Source organism: Sarcophilus harrisii, chromosome 6, assembly GCF_902635505.1.
Source record: "Sarcophilus harrisii chromosome 6, mSarHar1.11, whole genome shotgun sequence".
Lineage (NCBI taxonomy): Eukaryota > Metazoa > Chordata > Mammalia > Dasyuromorphia > Dasyuridae > Sarcophilus > Sarcophilus harrisii.
In genome coordinates this window covers 238,108,466-238,127,381 of record NC_045431.1, presented here as the reverse complement: position 1 = coordinate 238,127,381, position 18,916 = coordinate 238,108,466, and the positions used below count along the sequence as shown (strand labels likewise).

Sequence of the window (18,916 nt, the reverse complement as noted above, 5' to 3'; positions counted from 1 at the left end):
TTGGAAAGAGGGGCGCTTACGCTAGGGGAGGAAGAGGAATGAACTAGACTTTTCAAGTGATTCAGCTGGGGAGGGGATGGAAGGAGAGTGATTGGAGATCACAGGGGGTGACAGAGCCAGTTGCTTGGGAGGATGCGGGCACCCTGGCCAGAAAGAGGGACCTGTTCTCTTTATTGAAACAGACTGGGAAACGGAGATTGGTTCTGCCTTCTAGATCCATCATGGAACCCCGAGAAGTGGGAGGGAACTCCGGGCCTTCCCACTCCCCTACAACCTGAGCTAGAATCCCTCCAGGGCCCCACAAGCCTCTGTCCAGAGACAACTGAAGGCTTGCTGAAGGACTGCCCAGCTTCCCCTGGGGCAGCACCTCATTCTGCACCGGTTCTCATGCAAAGCCCCAAACGGTCTCAAATCCAAATGGTTCCCTTGCTTCTGGTTCTGCCTTGATGGAAGTTGGCAGTCACAGTCTTTGGTTCCTTGCTTTTGGCTTTGCACTGCCAGGGCCTAACACAGAGGCTGGAACATAGTAGGCACCTTAAATAGGAAGAGGAGATTCCGCTCTGGGGACCAAAGACCATGACAGGGAATGGCCTCTAGGCCAGTTTGTCTGGGGACAGATTTGGGGACAGGGGCAGGGCGCATTACTCTCGTTAAAACAAAAGCCGAGGGATGATTTTTTATTTTGAAGGTAGTAGGGAACAATGAGACTTTTTTTTTTAACTGAGGCAGTTGGGGTTAAGTGACTTGCTCAGGATCACACAGCTGGGAAGTGTTAAGTATCTGAGGCCAGAGTTGAACTCGTGTCCTCCTGACTTCAGGGCTGGTGCTCCATCCACTGCACCGCCCGGTTGCCGGGACGTTCTTGGGAGCAGGAGTGGCAGAGACAGCTGTGTGAGGATGGTTGGAAGGAGGGTGAGGCTGGAGGCAAGGCCATTGTGGTACTTGGGGTGAAAAGTGATGGGCTCCGAGCTGGGGTGATGGTGGGAACCAAGACCAGAGCATTGGATAGGGGAACTATGGAGGTGGTGGATTCTCTCTGCTCTAGGGAGGATCGGGTGCTGGGAAGGAGCAAGAAGATGAGGGGGAGAGTGTGGGGATGTGGAGAAGACAAGTTGGAAGAAGGCCGGCTTGAGGATGGGAGATAGGGAGCTCTGACTGGGGAGGAGCAAGGGAATGATGGGGATACTGCGGAGGGGGAGAGTGTGGGGGTGTTGGGGAAGACTTCTTGGAAGAAGGCCTGCTTCGGGATGGGAGATAAGGAGCTCTGACTGGGAGGAGGTGCCCGCGGGCCATCCAGAAAGAGCTGCTCAGCAGGCAGTGGGAGGTGCTTGACTGGAGAGAGCGACCAGGGCCGGCTCCGGGAGCCCAGAGTTGGATGGGCTCGGCACCAGGCCGCCTGGGAAGAGCCAAAGGGCCAATTGTGGCTGGCTCCTTGGGGACCCCGTCGCTTCCAATAGACTAGAGGCCTTTTCTCTTCCAAAATCCTCCTGCTCTCTAAGGTCTCTTGTTCCAGGCCGTGGGAGAACAGGGTGGAGAAGGTTGGGGAGAAAGTTTGGGCAGCAGCACTTTCGTGCCGAATTATTGGAACAGATCCCCGGTGGCCGAGACGTGGCCACACTTAATCAGCCCTTCCCCCTGCACACGTAGCTCCACCCAGAACCCCCAAGGGGGCCCAGCCCCGGGGAGACGAGCTCCAGGTGGGAGGCTCTTTATTTGGGAATCGCCCTCAGGCAGCTCTCCCAGGTGCCCCCACTCTAGCGCCAGTATTTTCATGCCATAAACACTGATCTCCGTTTTCTCCTATCTCACCTAATCAGGTGTGCATGGTTCAGCATGTTCAGGGAAGTTCTTTGTCAAGGTACAAGGCCATTTCTCCTATGGATAACCCCAATGGAACTTCAACCCCAGAGGTGGGTCTATTGGGAGAGAGCAGCGCAAGCTGCCGCCGGCAAAACCAAACAAGGGCAAAAACAAAGCCAGGTCAGAGGCTATTAGAAGGCTGCCTGATGCCAGGGAAAATGGGAGAGGTGTGGGAGCCGGCTGGTGATTGCCAGAGACTGGGGTCCATTTCAAAGCCTAGAGAGGCCCTGGCTTTTTATTAGGGACCCGACCTCACCGAGCCCCCATGTTGGCCCCTTGGGGGAAAAGAACATTCAGGCTAGATGTTAAAGGCTTCAATCTCTTCTTTTCACCATGAGGACAGAGAAAGAAAGAGTCAATACAATTGGAAGAAATAGAAAATAAAAGTAAACAGACAAAAACCAACCCAATGATCCAGATCCACCCAGATGGGGCAGCGTTGCCCTAGAGCAGGGGTCCTCAAACTTTTTAAATAGGGGGCCAGTTCCCTGTCCCTCAGACTGTTGGAGGGCCCGACTGTAGTAAAAACACAAACTTTGTTTTGTGGGCCTTTAAATAAAGAAACTTCAGAGCCCTGGGGGAGGGGGACAATTGTCCTCAGCTGCCACATCTGGCCTGCGGGCCTTAGTTTGAGGACTGCTGCAGAGGGAGGGAGCTTTGCCCCTGGCCCATAGGTCCCCCCTCCTCTTCTGCTGGCCTAGAGGGAGTGGGAGTGACTTATTGCATCCTCTGTTCCCCTCCCCCATTGCATCATGGGAATTTCCCTGGGGAGCTCCATAGAGGTCATCCAGCTGTGGGCAAGAGTGAGCCGACCCTTCTTCCAGGACCCTCGAGCTGGGGGTGAGAATTTCTCCCATGAGCATTTGGTGTCTTGTAGGGATGAGCCAAGTCCCTCTTGGCTCATCCAATCAAGCAGATTTTCCCCGAGCTTGTCTGGTGCAGCAAGTGAATGTTGTTGGAGAAAGAATCGAGCTGGGCACCCCACTGCCCCCCTTCCTCGGGGCCAGGATGTGTCTCTGCTGTTCTCCAGGCCCGCCAGGCCTCACTGGCTGTTTTGTGCTGTAGTTGGCACTGGAAGGTCCCTCACAAGGATGCTGGGAGGGGCTCCTCGCTCCATTGCACACATGAGGGAGTTGAGGTTCCGTGAGGTTCTGGTACCTCCCAGCAGAGATGGACTCTGCTCCTTGGTCCCTGGGTCCCACTTGTAGCCATCCTGAACACCCTGAAAAGTGGGCATTTGGACTGTCTGCCTGGAGTGGGGCTCGGTTGGCCTTGAGTCATCCCTGTGGGTAGGGAGGGGGCTGCTTCTAGGACAGCCCCAGGAGGCCGGTGCAGAGGAAAATGATTTAGATGAGATTTTTATATGATTGTAAGAATCCTGACCGCCAAAAGCTTCCGTGGCCTGGGAGTGTCTAGAGGCCACGTTGGTCAATACAGGGGATGGAGATTTAGATGAGATTTTTATAGGATTGTAAGAATCCTGACCGCCGAAAGCTTCCGTGGCCTGGGAGTGTCCAGCGGCCACGTTGGTCAATACAGGGGATGGAGATTTAGATGAGATTTTATAGGATTGTAAGAATCCTGACCGCCGAAAGCTTCCGTGGCCTGGGAGTGTCCAGCGGCCACGTTGGTCAATACAGGGGATGGAGATTTAGATGAGATTTTTATAGGATTGTAAGAATTCTGACTGCTGAAAGCTTCTGTGGCCTGGGAGTGTCCAGAGGCCACGTTGGTCAATACAGGGGATGGAGATTTAGATGAGATTTTTATAGGATTGTAAGAATCCTGACCCAAAGCCCGGGCCGGGAGTGTCCAGCGCCAGCTTTCAAACAGGGATGGAGATTTAGATGAGATTTTATAGGATTGAAGAACCGACCCCCAAAAGCCCGGCCATGTCCAGCGCCAGTTTCATACAGGGATGGAGATTTAGATGAATTTTTTAGGATTGTAAAATTGACCGGGCCGAAAAGCCTGGGGCCTGGGAGGTCCAGGGCCATTGGTCAAACAGGGATGGAGATTTAGATGAGATTTTTATAGGATTGTAAGAATCCTGACCGCCGAAAGCTTCCGTGGCCTGGGAGTGTCCAGCGGCCACGTTGGTCAATACAGGGGATGGAGATTTAGATGAGATTTTTATAGGATTGTAAGAATTCTGACTGCCGAAAGCTTCTGTGGCCTCGGTGTGTCCAGCAGCCCCATCCCACTGGTGGTTCCAGGTCTCTGGGGGCTGGTTGACTACAGACCACATGACATTTGTATACTTAGCGACTCCTTTGAGATGAGTCTGGTGAACTAGAGATGTTGGGGGAATGGATCCTGAAATAGGGCCCACCTCTGTGGTGTCAATGTCCCTGATGTGTGAGTCACGTGAGCGGAGCGACCAGGTCACTTATTCACTTAGATCCATCAGGCTTTTATTAAGCACCTGCTGAATGCACAGCCTGATGCTGGCCATTAGGAGAAGGACTCTCTCCCTCCTTGGAACAGGCCAGAGAGCATCAGGGGGTGAGCTCCGGCTTCTGGAGGCAAAGCCAGAAGGAGCCACGGAGCTCATGGTGTCCTCCTGCTCCGGATGAGGTCACAAGCTAGTCGTGCTCACGGCCGGGCAGATCTGGCTCAAATATCACCCGAAGGCCTTCGGGGCCGAGAAGCCTGGCTCACCTGAGGCCCAGGGCTCGGCCCCGCGCGGGGCTCCGGCAGTGGGAGTGCGGACGCCCTCCACCCGCCAAATCTCTCTTCCTGTCTAAAAGGCAGGGCTTGAAGCGGTGCCATATAGGATGTTGGATGTTTATATTATGGGAGGAACTTATTTTTAGAAAGTGCAGAATACTCCGGACTCAAAATAGCTGGACTTTGTGCCCTTGGAGGCCGGCCTTTGAGGGGGAGAGGAAGCACACCGTGTCCCGGGGTTGAACTTGGAGAGACCCCACCGAGGGCGTGACCACGGGAGCTGCTCGGGCTGTGGGAGCGAGCTTTCCCCACCTGGGCTCCCGGGGCCCTTCAGGAGCTGCTCTCCTAACAGTCTGTGGATGCTGCATTTGGGGGGGAGGCAGTGGGCAGGAGGGATCCCTCCCGGGCCTTCGGGTGACCTCCCCGGGCCCTGAAAGCTGGCGGAGGGACGTGGGGAACTGTGCCCGGGACGCCAGGAACAGGGAAAGGTCTCCCTGCACAGAGGTCAGCAGATAAGGGAGCAGCATCGGTGGTAACTGCCTCCCCTGAGCCCAGAGGGGGACCCTGGGTGAGGCTGGCAGCCCACGGGCGCAGGGAAAGAAAGAAGAGCCGGGTTCAGATTCAGCCTGTGGGTGACCCAGGCTAAGCTGCTTCTCGTCTCGGTGCCCGCATCTGCCAGCGAGAGAGGGACACCTTTGAGTGTGGGGGACCCCATTTAACACCTGCTCCAGGGGGTAGTCCCAAGAAAAAGTGGGACCCCCAAGAAGAGGAAGAAGAGAGGAAAGGGGGGGAACAAGCATTTGTTGAGTGATCACCAGGGCCGGGCTCTTGCTGAGTGTTTTACAAATATCTCACTTGAAGAAGTGATGCTGGAGGGGGAAAGGGTGATCCGAGTGTCTTAGTGGACCCTTAGCTTGGGTTGAGTCAGCAGTGTGATTCATGACAGGATGAGACTTTGCAAAGGGCTAATGTCCTTCTAGCCTGGCCTGGGCCCTTCTGGAGTGCTGTGGCCCTTCCTCAGTGAGGGCCCCAGTCTAGAAGGGACGTCAGTGGACCGCTGGGCCCTGAGGCTGCGGACGGGGTGGGCTGAGAAGGGCCGGAGAGTCAGGGGAGGCCTTGGGTTGTGGGGCCTGGACTAGAGGCGCTGCAGGGTGTGAGTGTGAGCCCCATGGACGTGGGAGCGGGGGGGTGTGCCTAGGGCTCGCAGTGTGGCTTGGAGCAGGGATTAGATTTGATCCCGGAAGGCGGGAGAGTGGGTGGCAGCTGGCAGGACGCCCGCCTCGGCCAGACTGAGGAATAGCTTCCTGCCCGACAGCCGGAGCGGGGCGGGCGCTGCGAGGCCCTTGCTGGGCTTGGTGGAGGAAGGGCTCTCAGTCCCGGGCCTCCCCCCCAGCAGTTCGGGTTTCCTGCTTCCTTGAGGCTGGAGCAGGAGGAGGCCGGGGTGCCCAGGGCCGCCTTGGCAGCTCTCCGGGCTGGCCATCCCTGGGGAGCGGGTCCCTCTGGCCCAGCGCTGCCCTGGGTGGAGGCAGGTGACTCAGAGGAAAGGCTCCACAAGGCGGGGAAAGTCTTGGGAGCCCTGGAACCCGACTCCTGGGTCCTCCGCAAGGACCCAGAGCCCGCCCCCATGGGGAGGGTGGGCGACCCCATCACCAGAAGCCCGACTCCTGGGAAGCGGAGCCTGGAATGGTCCCTGGAGCGGCGCACGGGGCATGCTGGGCACACACCCACCAGAGAGCCTGGCACGGTGCCCGGCACCCCATGGGCACTGGGTCACTAGTGGTGGAGCCTTTATTGGCCCGTGTGGGATTGAGTCCAGCATGGCCGCCTGCCCCCGCCGAGGGCGTTTGGGCCCCTGGAGAGGGGCGGCTTCTACCTGGGAGGGGAGGCCGTCCTGGGGAGGAGCAGGAGAGGCCGCACGGGGCAGCGGATGGGGCAGGGACCAGGGCGGTGGGGGGGGGCAGCGGACGGGGCAGGGAGCGGCAGCAGCTGAGCCTCAGCCTCATCCCTCCCCGTTCCTCCTCCCCAGGTGACCCCCCGGGGTGTAGTGTTGGGCCTTTGTGGCCCAGAGGGCCGGGGAGGACTCTGGCTGCTGGCCGGGCTGCAGGAGTTTGCTGTGGAGCCCATTCTCGGTGTCGGGGTCCGGGCTCCGGGATGGGTCCAACAAGGGTGAATTCCCACTGCAGCCGGCATGGGTCCGTGCTTTGCTGGAGGAGGGGACAGCCAGTATGTGGAGGGCCCGGGCCGGCTTTGAGCAGGCCCCTTGCCGTGGGCTCCCTTGCATTTTCTCCCGGTTCTTGGGGCCGAGCAGCCACCAGCTGGCTCTTGTGTCAGTGAGCCCCTGGAGGCCGGAGGCCGGAAACCCGCCGGGCCCCATGTTGGCTTTGGCACTTGGCTTGGGAAAACCCGAAGGCCCGGTTCCCTGGCTCATCTGGCCAATAAGCTGGGCACGGGCTTATCCCCTGCGTGAGCCGCGGGCCCCCTGGGTCCCACGACCCGGCGCTGCTCTGGCCAGATGTTTCCAGGGACGGCCGCATTGTTCACACAGGCCAGAAGCCGGGCAGCCCGGGGACCACGGCAGGAGCGGTCTCCATGGATCCCGAGGCACGTAATTGGAGTGTCTCGTGTGGCCGGGAGCTGTGTGTGCGAAGAAAGCTGCGGGGAGGAGGATGAGTCCTCCCCTTCCCCATCCCCGCCCCCAGGAGGCTTGGAGCAACTCAGAAGTCATTTACCAAGGGTGAGGGGGACGGACGCCGGCCCCTACAAGGGCGCCCCACAGCCTCATCCTTCCCCCTCCGTGCCCCACGGCAAGGGAGCGCCCCAGGCATCTTGTGGCCTTCCTAGAAAGGCAGGTGCCCTGGGTGCAAATCCGGCCCTGCCTACGTCATCCGGACTCTGTGGGGCTCAGTATCCTCATCTGTCAAATGAGGGGCTCCTCCCGGCTCAGCTCGGGGATCCTGGGGTTTCCGGGTGTCTGGGACGTCAGCCTGAGATTCCCTCCGCCTTTGCCAGCCGGATAGCCACACAGGCCGGGGGAGCGCCCCCTGTCCCAGAAGCCCCTCCTGGACCTCTCAAGCCCCCGGTGGCCCTTGCGCTGCCCCTTCCTAACGCCCTCGTGGGACCTCACCGGCCGACAGACTCCCCCTTGAGGCTGCTCCCCCAGCTGGGCTTTGGATCTCTTTGAGTGAAGGAAATCGTCTCTGCCTTGGGTGAGCTCACGTTCTGTGGGGAAAGGAAGTCTGATGGCGGATCCAGAGCTCTGGAGTGAAGGAGGAAGACCCAGCCGTGCCCGCAGCAGGCCCTGGCTGACACCCTCTGCAGAGGAGAACCTTGGTCCCCGTGCCCTCTGTGGGCGTGAAGGGTCACCATTTTACAGATGGGGAAACTGAGGGCTCGAGGCCCGGGGGTCTCATTCTCTCCGCCTTATCGCCTACCTGCCAGCGGCTCATGACCTCGGGGGTCTCCCTGTCTTCCCACCTGAAGCTTTATCCATGAGCCCGGCTTGCCCAGGGTCAAACAAAGCCTGGTACCTAAAGGTCTTGTGGATTCTGCCACACGGCCCCCTGAACATTTCTGGGAAAAGGAAGCGCTTTTTGCAGACGATGGCTGGGGAGAATTTTACTCTGGGGGACTTTGGATAAAGCACCGTAAGTCTCAGAGACCTCCATGGGCCTCCCTTCGAGCCTCCTCTTTGGATGAGCTGGACGTGCTAGTAACTATTTCCTTTTGGCCATTTTGCTGTCCACCCGTTGCCCAGTACCCCGAATGTCCCATCAGACCCATGTTGCTCGTTCTTCACGTAGATTTTGTCTGATGCTTTTCCCAAATTAAACTCAACAACCTCTAGTCTTTTTTCTCCTGATCTACCAGGCTAACAATCACCTGGTCAGATAGAAAATGGGCTTAGCTGATAGTCCTATCTTTGCAGAGTAAGAAACGCATCTTTTTCTAGTCCTGCAGCTCATTGCTCACTCTCCACAATCTTCCTTTTTCCTTGGCTCAGCAGCCACTCTCCCTGTGTCTGTGCCTAAGGATAAACTTCCTTTGACCCCAGGAGTCCAGTCCCATCCCTGGGACATCTTGGTCTTACCTTTTATGTCCTTCCTTCTTCCTTACCTCACATTACTCTCCTATCCTCCTCCCCCATTACATTCTAGGTCTCTCTCTTTGTTTGTTTTACTTTTTCATTTGTTTGTTTTTTTGTTTGTTATTTTTGCTGAGGCATTTTGGGTTAAGTGACTTGCCCAGGGTCACACAGCTAGGAAGTGTTAAGTGTCAAAACCAGGGTCCTCCTGATTTCAGGGGTGCTGTTCTATCCACCGCACCACCTAGCTGCCCTTTTGTTTTACTTTTATTTTTTTTCTTTTCATTTTTTAATTCTTTTCTTAATTTTCTTTTCTTTTTTTAATGTTGCATCACATTTTTAATCCAAAAAGAAGAAAAAATAGAGAAAAGTATTCAAATTTTTAGGTAACAACTGATACTCCTGGTACTTCCAGTGTTAGATATGATAATCTACTTACAATTTTATGAAGAAGTAATTATTTACTTGACTTACATAACAAATATTAATGAAACGGTGAATGTATTTAAATAGTAACTTTAATTTGGTTGTCCTTTCCCCGCTTCCTTGGTCCAGATAAAACTTTTCACAGAAAATTTAGTGTCCCTACCTTGGGGCCCTTGATCCATCAGTTTTGTGCTAATTTGGTTTTTATCACTTGTTCCTAAATGTTTCAGCAAAATACCTTATTTTTCCCCCAAGCTTTTTATTTTCAAAACACACACAAAGATAGTTTTCAACGTTCACTCTTGCAAAACCTTGTGTTCCAATTTTTTCTCCCCCCTTCCCCTAGACAGCAAGTAATCCAATATGTGTTAAACATGTGCAGTTCTTCTATATGTAATTCCATAATGGTCAGGTTGCACAAAAAAGTCAGAAAAAAATGAGAAAGAAAACAAAAAGCAACCACCACCACCAACAACAAAAGTGAAAATGATCCCCACTCAGTTCCCATAGTCCTCTCTGTGGGTGCAGATGGCTCTCCCCATCCTAAGTCTAGGGCTCTTTCAAACACATACCCCATCCTTTCTAGCCTCCATGCCCCTGACAGGGCAGTAACAGCTGACTAGGAGGTGAGGGTTCAGGAGCACTCATTAGGTGGTTACGCGCCTACCAGCTCCATGGGATGCCCTTTAAAAAGCCAGAGTTTACTCCGATGTTCCAAATTGGGTGGGGGTACCCGGTCCCAAGGAGGTCCCTGACTGCCCCTTTTTGAAACTCCTTTCTCTCCTTCCAGACTAAACTACACGGAATCGGGTTTGTGAAAGTCCACGCACCCTGGAACGTCCTGTGCCGAGAGGCCGAATTTTTGAAACTCAAAATGCCCACCAAGAAGGTCAGTGGCTCCCACCCAAGTCTTGTCATGGCTGCGGGAACGGCCAGGAGGGCGGGGGCTGCAGATGAGATTGACTGGGGCTGCCTGGGGCCGTGGTTCGCTGGGCCCTTGAAGGAGCCGCCAGGTCCCCGAAGTTTCCCGTGCTTCTAAGTGTTCTCAGGGATAACAAGAAGGCAGCTGGGCTCCCACCATGTCTGCTCTTGCAGGCAGCTATCGCGGAGATTTAATTCCTCCTTGTTGCCTCTGTTCATTGTGCAGAAAAGAAGCACAGACCTCAGGCTGTGGCTTATGAGAGCACAGCCCGAAGTGGGGCAGGGGGAAGGCTCAGACACTAGGAGAGGTGGCTTTAAAGCCCCCAAATTAATGGCTAATGGAAATTAAACTTTGGGCTCCAACCCAAAGTGGGGCATGGCTCAGATCCTAGGAGAGGTGGCTTTAAAAGCCCCAAAATGAATGGCCAGTGAAAATGAGACTCTAGACTCGGGCCTGCCCTGTGGTGTTTTAAGCCGATTGATCTGCTTCCTCTTCCTCCCTTTCCCCGCCCGCTGCGCCCCTGAAGGAGGCCGGGCCCCAAGAGCCTCGCAGGCCATTCCCTGGGGTTTGTTTAGCTTGGTTTCTTTCTGGAGACAAGGACCGGAGGCGTTGGGGGCCGTTTATCCGGCCCACCAGCAGCCAGACCTTCCTGCATCACCCAACGGCCCGGAGAACAGGCACCTGCTTGGTCTGAGGAGGCGGCCGCTCCCCTCCTGCTCCCTGTGGGCTCTCCAGGAAGGTCCCCGGGGCCGCGCCGGCCGGACTTCTGTCCCTCTGAGCAGCAGGCTGGCTGCGGGCCCAGGCCGGAGAGCGCCCGGCCGCTGCCCACTAGTGATGGAGCTTTCCTCTCCTCATCTCCAGGTGTACCAGATCTACCAGAGCCGTGGCCTGCTCGCCAAGCTCAACTCGGTGGTGCAGAAGATCACGGAGCCCATCCAGCCCCGGGTGGCCGACTACCGGGCCCAGAACGTGAAGCGGCTCTCCTTCGGCTTCTCCCGGGAGAAGAAGCACCTGTGAGTACGGCCGGGCCGGGCTGCTGCTTCTCATGGCCCCTGTGGCCGCTCTGCGCTCCCGCGTCCCGGCTCTGGCCCGGGGAAGGGTCTGTCCATGGGCTCAGGGAACCCCTGCCAGTGGGCCCAGACTCCTCTCCTCTCTCCGGGCTTTTGTCCCTCGCGGCCTCGTCTGCTGCGTTTTCTAAAGTGGGACCCACTCAGAAGGCTTCATCCCGCCCCTACCCCCGGCGTCCTCTTCCCCAGAGATATTACTTGTGGTCCATTTGCAAAACCTTTCCACTCCCTTTTCTGCATAGACATGTGTGTGTGCGTGTGCACATGTGTGTATGTGTGTGTGTGTGTGTGTGGGTGCACACCTGTCCTGTTCCTCCTCCCATTGCTGGCCCGCAGGCTCCGGAGGGTCCTGCAGCGTGGGAGGGGGGGTCTGGGATCCGGCAGCCCGGTGCCTGCTGGAAACCTTCCCCTCCCAGGCCATGCTGGCCCTGTGGGGGTGTCCCAGGCTGGCGTCCCCACCAACAGGGCCCCGCGTCCCACAGGAGTTCGTCCCATTGGCGCCACGGCTTCCCCTGGGCCCCCACTGGCTCTGGGTAGTAATGGCCCCCTCCCTGCCCTCCTGGGCAAGGCCTCCCGGGTCTCCCAGACGTGGGGACCAGGAGCTCCCTGAGGGGAGGGGACGTCTGCTCGGGTCGGGGGGATATGGCAGTGGTCGGAGCCCTGAGGCGATTCCTCCATCCCCATAATGATAATAACAACTGCAGTGTTTGTAGGGCCGCGGGGTTTGCCAACTGCGCTTGTTCGTCCCGTGTGATTCTCACAACACCTCAGGGAGGCAGCTGATAATAAATGCTGTTATTATATATGCTATAATATGTTGTTATATAATTACATATATAATAATTGATATATAATAAAATATATAATATTATATGCGTTATAATAAATGCTATTATTATATATGCTATAATTTATTATATAATTACATATAATTAATATATAATATAATATATCATGATTGTGTGCAATATATAATATCATATTACATATATGCTGTAATAATAAATGCTGTTATCCCTATTTTACATATGGGGAAACTGAGGCAGGCAGCAGTTAGATGGCGTATTTTATTCAGGGACCGCACGGCCAGGCAGAGTCTGTCGGACTGCCACACTACTTAGCCATGGTCACACGAGTGTACAATCTGAACACAGGTCCTTGGACCCTTGGTAGCTGAGTGCAGGGCCCTGAGGGATCGGCCACTCTCTGTTAGGTGCCCTTTGGAGCCATGGCCCCCCAGCTCCCTCCCCCCAGGGCCACGCTGAGGTGGGGAGATCATTAAAAAGGCCCCCTTACTTACTAGCAGCTCACTCCCCTTCTCTGAAGGTCCGTCCTTGGCAGCACAAGGGGCCCACGGGTGCTTGGAATCATGGGATCTGGGGCTCTAGGTGACTTGGGCTCAGTCCTGTCTGACTCTCTGTGGCCCCAGCTGGGGTTTTTTGGCAGAGATACTGAAGGGCTTGGCCATTTCCTCCTCCATTTTCCAAATGAGGAAACTGAGGTAAACAGGATGAAGCGGTTTGCCGAACTAGGAAGTGTCTGGGCTGGATTTGAACTCATGCCTCCAGGCTCAGTGTTCCACCCACTGTACCATCCTGCCTCCCTAGACCCCTTCCTCCTTTATATTATCTATCTGTCCATCCATATAATCCATAAGATTCACAGCAGGAGGGACCAGACACTGAGGAGCATCAGGAAGCTGGGCCGTGAGAAGCACAAAGTGGGTTCTCGGGGTGGAAGTGGGGGTGGGGAAGGCCTCGGACAGCCCTGGCCGGCTGCCCCCCCAAAGTGGATCCGGTCCAAGTGCTGCCCAGTGTCCGCTCTTCCTCCTGGTCGCCAACAACACCCCATTCCCTCGCTCCTCGGGCCCGGGTCCCAGACCCAGAAGGAGGCTCTGTCCGGTAACCGATGCCCCTCTCTCTCTGCAGGTTTGACCTGACCGACAAGGACTCCTTTTTTGACAGCAAGACCCGGAGCACCATAGTGAGTACGGGGAGGGGGGGGCCTGTGGCCAACCAGGGCCTTCTGGGGGGGGCGGTGCCATAGCCACCGGTGCCAGGCTGGGAGCTTAGCGCGGCCGCCAGCAAGAGCCGGGAAGAGGCTTCCTGTACATGGTGGGGATGAAGCGTCACGGAGCAGAGAAAAGGGACCCCTTTCCCAGAGCCCCCGAACTGTGGTTGGGAACTCCTGCCCCCCGATGCCCCGCATCCCCAGCCCTGTCCCTCGTAGGGGCTCCCAGAGGAGCCAGGGGCCGGGTGGTGAGTAAGCTGTGCCCGCGGCCCCAGACGAAGGCCGGCCTGCCCGGCTGCGGGGGCCGCTGCTGTGTTTATCTGTCGGCTGCCAGCTGGGACGGCGGCCAGTCCTCACGCTGTACGTGCCTCGGCCCGGGCGAGCTCTTTATCTAAACAAGAAATTAATGCTGCGGCCAAGTTGTTGTTCTCGGGCCTTCTCTGCCCAGGAAGTAAACAAACAGGTCTGGGGCTTCAGCAGAGCCGGGGGAGGAGGGGTCAGGTGGCCCGAGCTGTGGGGGAGGGTCAGGTGGCCGGAGCTGGGAGGGGGGACAGGTGACCCATTGTGATGGAGTTAAGAAGAGTCTCTCTTCTTAAAGTGCTGGTGGGCACGGTGCCATAGCCCCAGGGCCTGGATTCAAAGCAGATTCAGAGCATGGGGGGACCTCAGGGACCATCGCCTCATTTGACAGACAAAGCCCACAGAGTTTAAGGGGCTTCCTCCGAAAGAAGGAGGGAACAGTGGCTGGATTTATATCCAGATCCCCTGAAACAAACTCCACACCCTTCCAAGGCCCCATGATGCTCCTGCTCCAGCCTGGGTCTAAACCACCCTGGGAGGGCTTCTCCGTGCCCGGGGCCGCAGCGTGGGAATCCCCGCGGTCCCAGGGAGAGCATTTTCCCGGGCGCCGACAAAGGCGTATCTGGACGTTTGTCCGTCCTGCCGAAGACTGTTCTCGTGGGCCTCTGGGCCAGTGAGGTGCCCCCTCTCCTGGGTCCTCGCCCTCAGGTGCTGCAGACCCGGCCCTCTCTTCCTCAGACCTCTCATCTTCAGTCCTCCCCAGACTAACCTCAGCCAGGCCCCGAACGGCCTGGACTTAAAGCCTTCGTCGCCCCACCCCGGCCCATTGACGGCCTTCCCCAAACACGGTGCCCAGGACTGAGCCTGAGCCCCCATGTGGTATCCGAGCAGGGCTGATGGCCAAGTAGGGAGGACGAGCGCCCGCTCTCTGTGCCAGCCCTTCCCTACCCCCTCTGGGACCCCAGTAGTCCCCTAGCAATGGCGAGCCCTTGCCCAGGCCTTGAGGGCGGGCACAGAGTCAGGTCCGAGCCCCATCCTGCTGCTCATGGATGGGGTGGCCCCGGCCCAGGCACCTGCCCCCGAGGAGTTTCCATCTTACTCCCGGGCAAAGCCTAGATACTGTTATTTGGTCAGAAAAGCTTCATTCTTACCTTTGCAGCCTCGACCAAGAGGCAGCTGGGAGTTTAAAACATCCCCTTCTACCAGTGGGTTCACACAGGCTCTTTCCTTCCTGCTTTTATTCATCAAAAAACCATTCCCCACAGCTGGTCATGAGCCTGGGGTCTGGGGAAAGGCCGGCGGGACCCTGGGGAAAGGCCGGTGGGGCCCTTGCCAAGAGAAGGAGAAGTCTGAATTAGACCCATTAGAAAGGCAAACTGAGCCTTAGCAGCAACAAGGGCTAGAAACATGCAATCCCACTGCATGGAGATGGGCAGTAAATCCACAAGGGATGCTGGGATTATCCAGAAACGGGGGAAGGGGCACAGAGAGAGTGCGGGAGGAAGTCTGGGGAAGCCCACGCTTATCAGCAAAGCTGGCAACAAGCCAGTAACAGAGCCCAGGTCTTGCCACGTTTAGGTTGCGCAGATGCCCGGGATCGCGGAGGTGCCCGGGATCGCGGTGGTCCCGATCATTTACAGGGTGGTGCAGGGGAAGGGGGGCCACTCATAGGGGGTCTTGCTCTGAGGCTGCATCCATCGCTGCCTCCTTGGAAGGCCCGGGACGCCCCTTCCTGACCAGGACTCTGCCCAGATGAGCAGGTTGAGATGGAGCTCGCAGGGGGAGCCTTCGGGCCCTCGTACCGAGCCAAGGAGGATGAAGAAGCCTCCCCTCGGCCTTTGCTTTCCGCCCGTTTCCTCCTGGTTTGGGGGCACAGCAGGGAGAACGGCCCACACGGGGGCTCCCATCCCACAGGCCCAGGAAGTGTCCCCCCGGCCTTATGGCTTTGCCCAGTCCGAGGGTGAAAGCCCCTCCTGGGTTTTCTCAGGGAGATGACAAGGACTTCCACTTCCCGGAATGCTGGCCCAGCTGCACCCTGGGATGGAGCCAGCTGAGATGTCCCTCCCTGCCCCAATTCTGGGGGGTTGGTGATGACTTAGCTTGTTTTTCAGTTTCCAACAGGAGAACTGGAGGGTTTTAGAATGTTGGTCTAGCCTGGGCTCACTCTGCCCCCAACATTAGGCAGGAGCCCCCCAGCTGAGGCTCTCGAGACTCCCCGCAGTGAGTTCTCAGGGTCCCTTTCCTCAGTGGATGGAAGGGTATTAGCTTGAAGGGGCCTCTTTTACCAGGTTAGACCTTGAGGAGAAAATGTTTGTGTGTTTAATTAGAAGGATTAAAAAGGGGTGGGGGCCGATGCCCCCAGTTCAGCATGGCTCTGAAAGTAACAGGGAGTGTAGTGGTGCCCCTCCCCCGGCCCCTGAGCACGGCGCCCCCAGACCAAGCATCTGCTCCCGGCTCCCAGAGGGGGAACCTCGGACGGCTCACACGTCCCGCCATCGATCCCCCTCCTGGGGGGAATAAAGGGAGGCGCGGCTGTGGCCCCGGGTGTTGGGCCTGGTTCCTGGGGAGCACGCACAAGCCGCTTCTCGAGGCTTCCCGGGAAAGGGCTTCGACCATTTCATGGCATCATGGGATGCGCGTCTGCTTGTTTCCCTGGAGTTGGTGGGAACTGGCTCATGGGGTCTTAGGGGAGAACGATTGGGGGCAGAGACTCTGGCTGGAGCTTCCTGGACTTGGAATTCTTTTTTATTTTTCCTGAGGCAGTTGGGACTAAGCGACTTGCCAAGGGTTAAGTGTCTGAGGCCAGATTTGAACTCAGGCCCTCCTGATTTCAGGGCTGCCCCTTAGACTTGGAATTCTTAAAAATGCAACGTCTCCCCCTTTGTCTCCCTCAGGTCTATGAAATTCTGAAGAGAACGACTTGCTCCAAGGCCAGCACGGGTGAGCAGGGCTGGGGAAGGGGCGGACACCCCCTCAGCTTCGGCCCTCTTCCAGTGTAGACGGAGAAGGGGGGAGGGGTGGGGCCAGCCGAAAGTGGCCCCCCCAATCCTGGGGGCCCGGATGATGGTTTTCCGTTTTCAGCCAGAGAACTGGAAGGGTTTTGGTCACGTTGCTCTCGTCCGGGTCAGCTGGCCCAGGGCTTCCTGGGTCCCGAGGCCACCGAGGGCCCTCTAACCTCTCAGTGACTCCGCTGGCTGTCCGGGAGATCAGTTTTCTGAGGAATCGGCAGCCACTGGGAACTGAGAACGCGACAATCTCGGTACTCGCTGTCAGAGAACGGAAATCACCGAGCCTTTCCTCTGGGCTAGGAGCCATTGGCCGAGTACGGACAAGCCGGCCCGGCCATGTCCCGGCCCCCGGGGGGCCTCCCGGTGACCACCATGCCACCGAGAGCCCAAACGAGTGGTTTGTGGTTCAGAGCGGGGGGGGGGGGGTCAGTCTGTTTCCAGGGATGCGAATTCTAACCACAGCCGACAGATCCTCCCAAGGAAACCGGGGGTGGGGGGGCAGATTTAAGCCTCCGGTTTCCTTCTACTTCCCTGGCAATGGGAAACCTGCCCTGAGCGGCCGGAGCTCCGGCCGCCTTCAGAGAGTGGGACCGCTGGGACAGCCTGAGCCACAGAAACTCCTCCAGGGAGGAGGGAGGAGAGCAGGGGACCCTCGGAGTCATCCATTGGGCAACCGGCTACCGCTGATTAATTATATATATAATTATTAATAATATTATATTAAATATTATTAATTAAATATAATTGTTAGGAATTATTGTAATTATAGAATAATAATTAAATACCCTCTGTGTGCCCAGGGGTTTTTAAAAGGCAAAATGAGGATCTTGCTCCCTAAGAGCTTTCACTGTAACGGGGAGACAATGCACTAATGCACATAAAATGCCAAGTAATGGGGGGCTCTCTGAGGGAGGGCAAAGGTGGCAAAAGCATCCTGGGCACTGGGGACAGCCGGGAGAGCAGCAAAGAAGTGGGAGATGGAGGACTGTACTTAAAAAAAGAGCGCTCCGGTCCCAGTGGTCTAGTCCTAATGGTCCCGTCCTGATGGTCTGTACCTGATGGTCCCGTCCTGATGGTCTGTACCTGATGGTCCAGTCCTGATGGTCTGTACCTGATGGTCCAGTCCTGATGGTCCCGTCCTGATGGTCTGTACCTGATGGTCCGGTCCTGATGGTCCCGTCCTGATGGTCTGTACCTGATGGTCCAGTCCTGATGGTCCCGTCCTGATGGTCTGTACCTGATGGTCCAGTCCTGATGGTCCCATCCTGATGGTCTGTACCTGATAGTCCAGTCTTGATGGTCCGGTCCTGATGGTCCGGTCCTGATGGTCCCGTCCTGATGGTCCGGTCCTGATGGTCCCGTCCTGATGGTCTGTACCTGATGGTCCAGTCCTGATGGTCCGGTCCTGATGGTCTGTACCTGATGGTCCGGTCCTGATGGTCCGGTCCTGATGGTCTGGTCCTGATAGTCCGGTCCTGATGATCCAGTCCCAATGGTCTGGTCCTCATGGCCCAGTCCTGATGGGGCTCCCAGAGGGCCTCCAGTCCCGCCCCCTCCTTTTCCAGGTGAGGAGACCCAGGTTAGTGAAGTGACGTCCCAGCCACTCCCCAGGCCTTGTGCTTCCTAGAGAGCCCCATGGAAACGGGGATGCTTCCCACGCTCCCATCCCTGCCCAGCCAAGGCACAGAATGCTGGGAGCTGCCCCTCTGGAGCCCAGCGAGCTTCCCTCCGTCAGGGCAGAGTAACTGTGGAAAGTTCCTAGGGAGCCTCACTCACATGGGTCGGGGAGCCCGTGGGAAGGCAGACAGGAAAGCCGTCTGCCTCAGTTTCCTTGTCTATAAAACGGGAGTGTTAATAGCAGTGCCCTCGAGGGTTGCTGGGAGACTCCCATGAGATGACGAACCTTGCCCTCCTGCTCATGGGCCACTGCTGGAAGGCCCCTCCCCGCCCAGTCTGGCTTCTGTTGCAGTGTGTCCGAGGGCAGGATGGGAGCGGTTCACAGTCCCCGTCCTTGGAGGGCTTATGGTCCGGGGCGAGGGGAGGGCCTGCGGCCAGTGGAGGGGGTGGGGAAGGCTGGCTGGGCCCGGCCAAGGAGAGAGGCTGGAGTGAGGGGAAAGGCAGAAACTCGCAGTGAATCCCTTCCTCTTCAGAGACAGAAGCCAGGCTGACAAGGCTAGTGGGAGGCCCCTCAGAGATCCTCATTTTACAGGGGGAATGACTTATGTAAGGTCACTCAGTCAGGGGGAGAAATCGTTTTGGGATGTAGGTCCCAACTTCCTGCTCCGCCATGAACCCTCCCTTTGGTTCTGGCCCAGTCCATGAGGTGACCTAGTCACTCCCCCAAGGACCCTCCCCCCTCCATTTAGACCCCCAGGACAAGGTGCTCCGGGCCAGCGAACAGCTTGGGCTCGAGGACTCTCTGGGATCCCTTCAAGGCCAGAGCCGTCCTCCCGTTTTTTGGTGAGGAAAGTGGTCCCGGAGGTTAAGCACGACTCGTGTCCCGCTGGCAGCCTTTGGGGAGGGATGCGAGAGCGGCCTCCTTCCCACTGTCCCAGACACATGCTTACGAAAA

General features: G+C 57.1%; 1 protein-coding gene across 1 annotated transcript in view; it reads left to right on the top strand.

The window, feature by feature from the left end:
* Positions 1–18,916, top strand: part of ANO1 (anoctamin 1) — a 157,086-nt gene that overhangs the window by 96,872 nt on the left and 41,298 nt on the right. The window contains exons 4-7 of the mRNA XM_031943607.1: positions 9,828–9,926; positions 10,821–10,972; positions 12,955–13,009; positions 16,231–16,276. Of these exons, the coding sequence (XP_031799467.1) occupies positions 9,828–9,926; positions 10,821–10,972; positions 12,955–13,009; positions 16,231–16,276 (352 nt within the window). The remainder of the gene's footprint in view (positions 1–9,827; positions 9,927–10,820; positions 10,973–12,954; positions 13,010–16,230; positions 16,277–18,916) is intronic.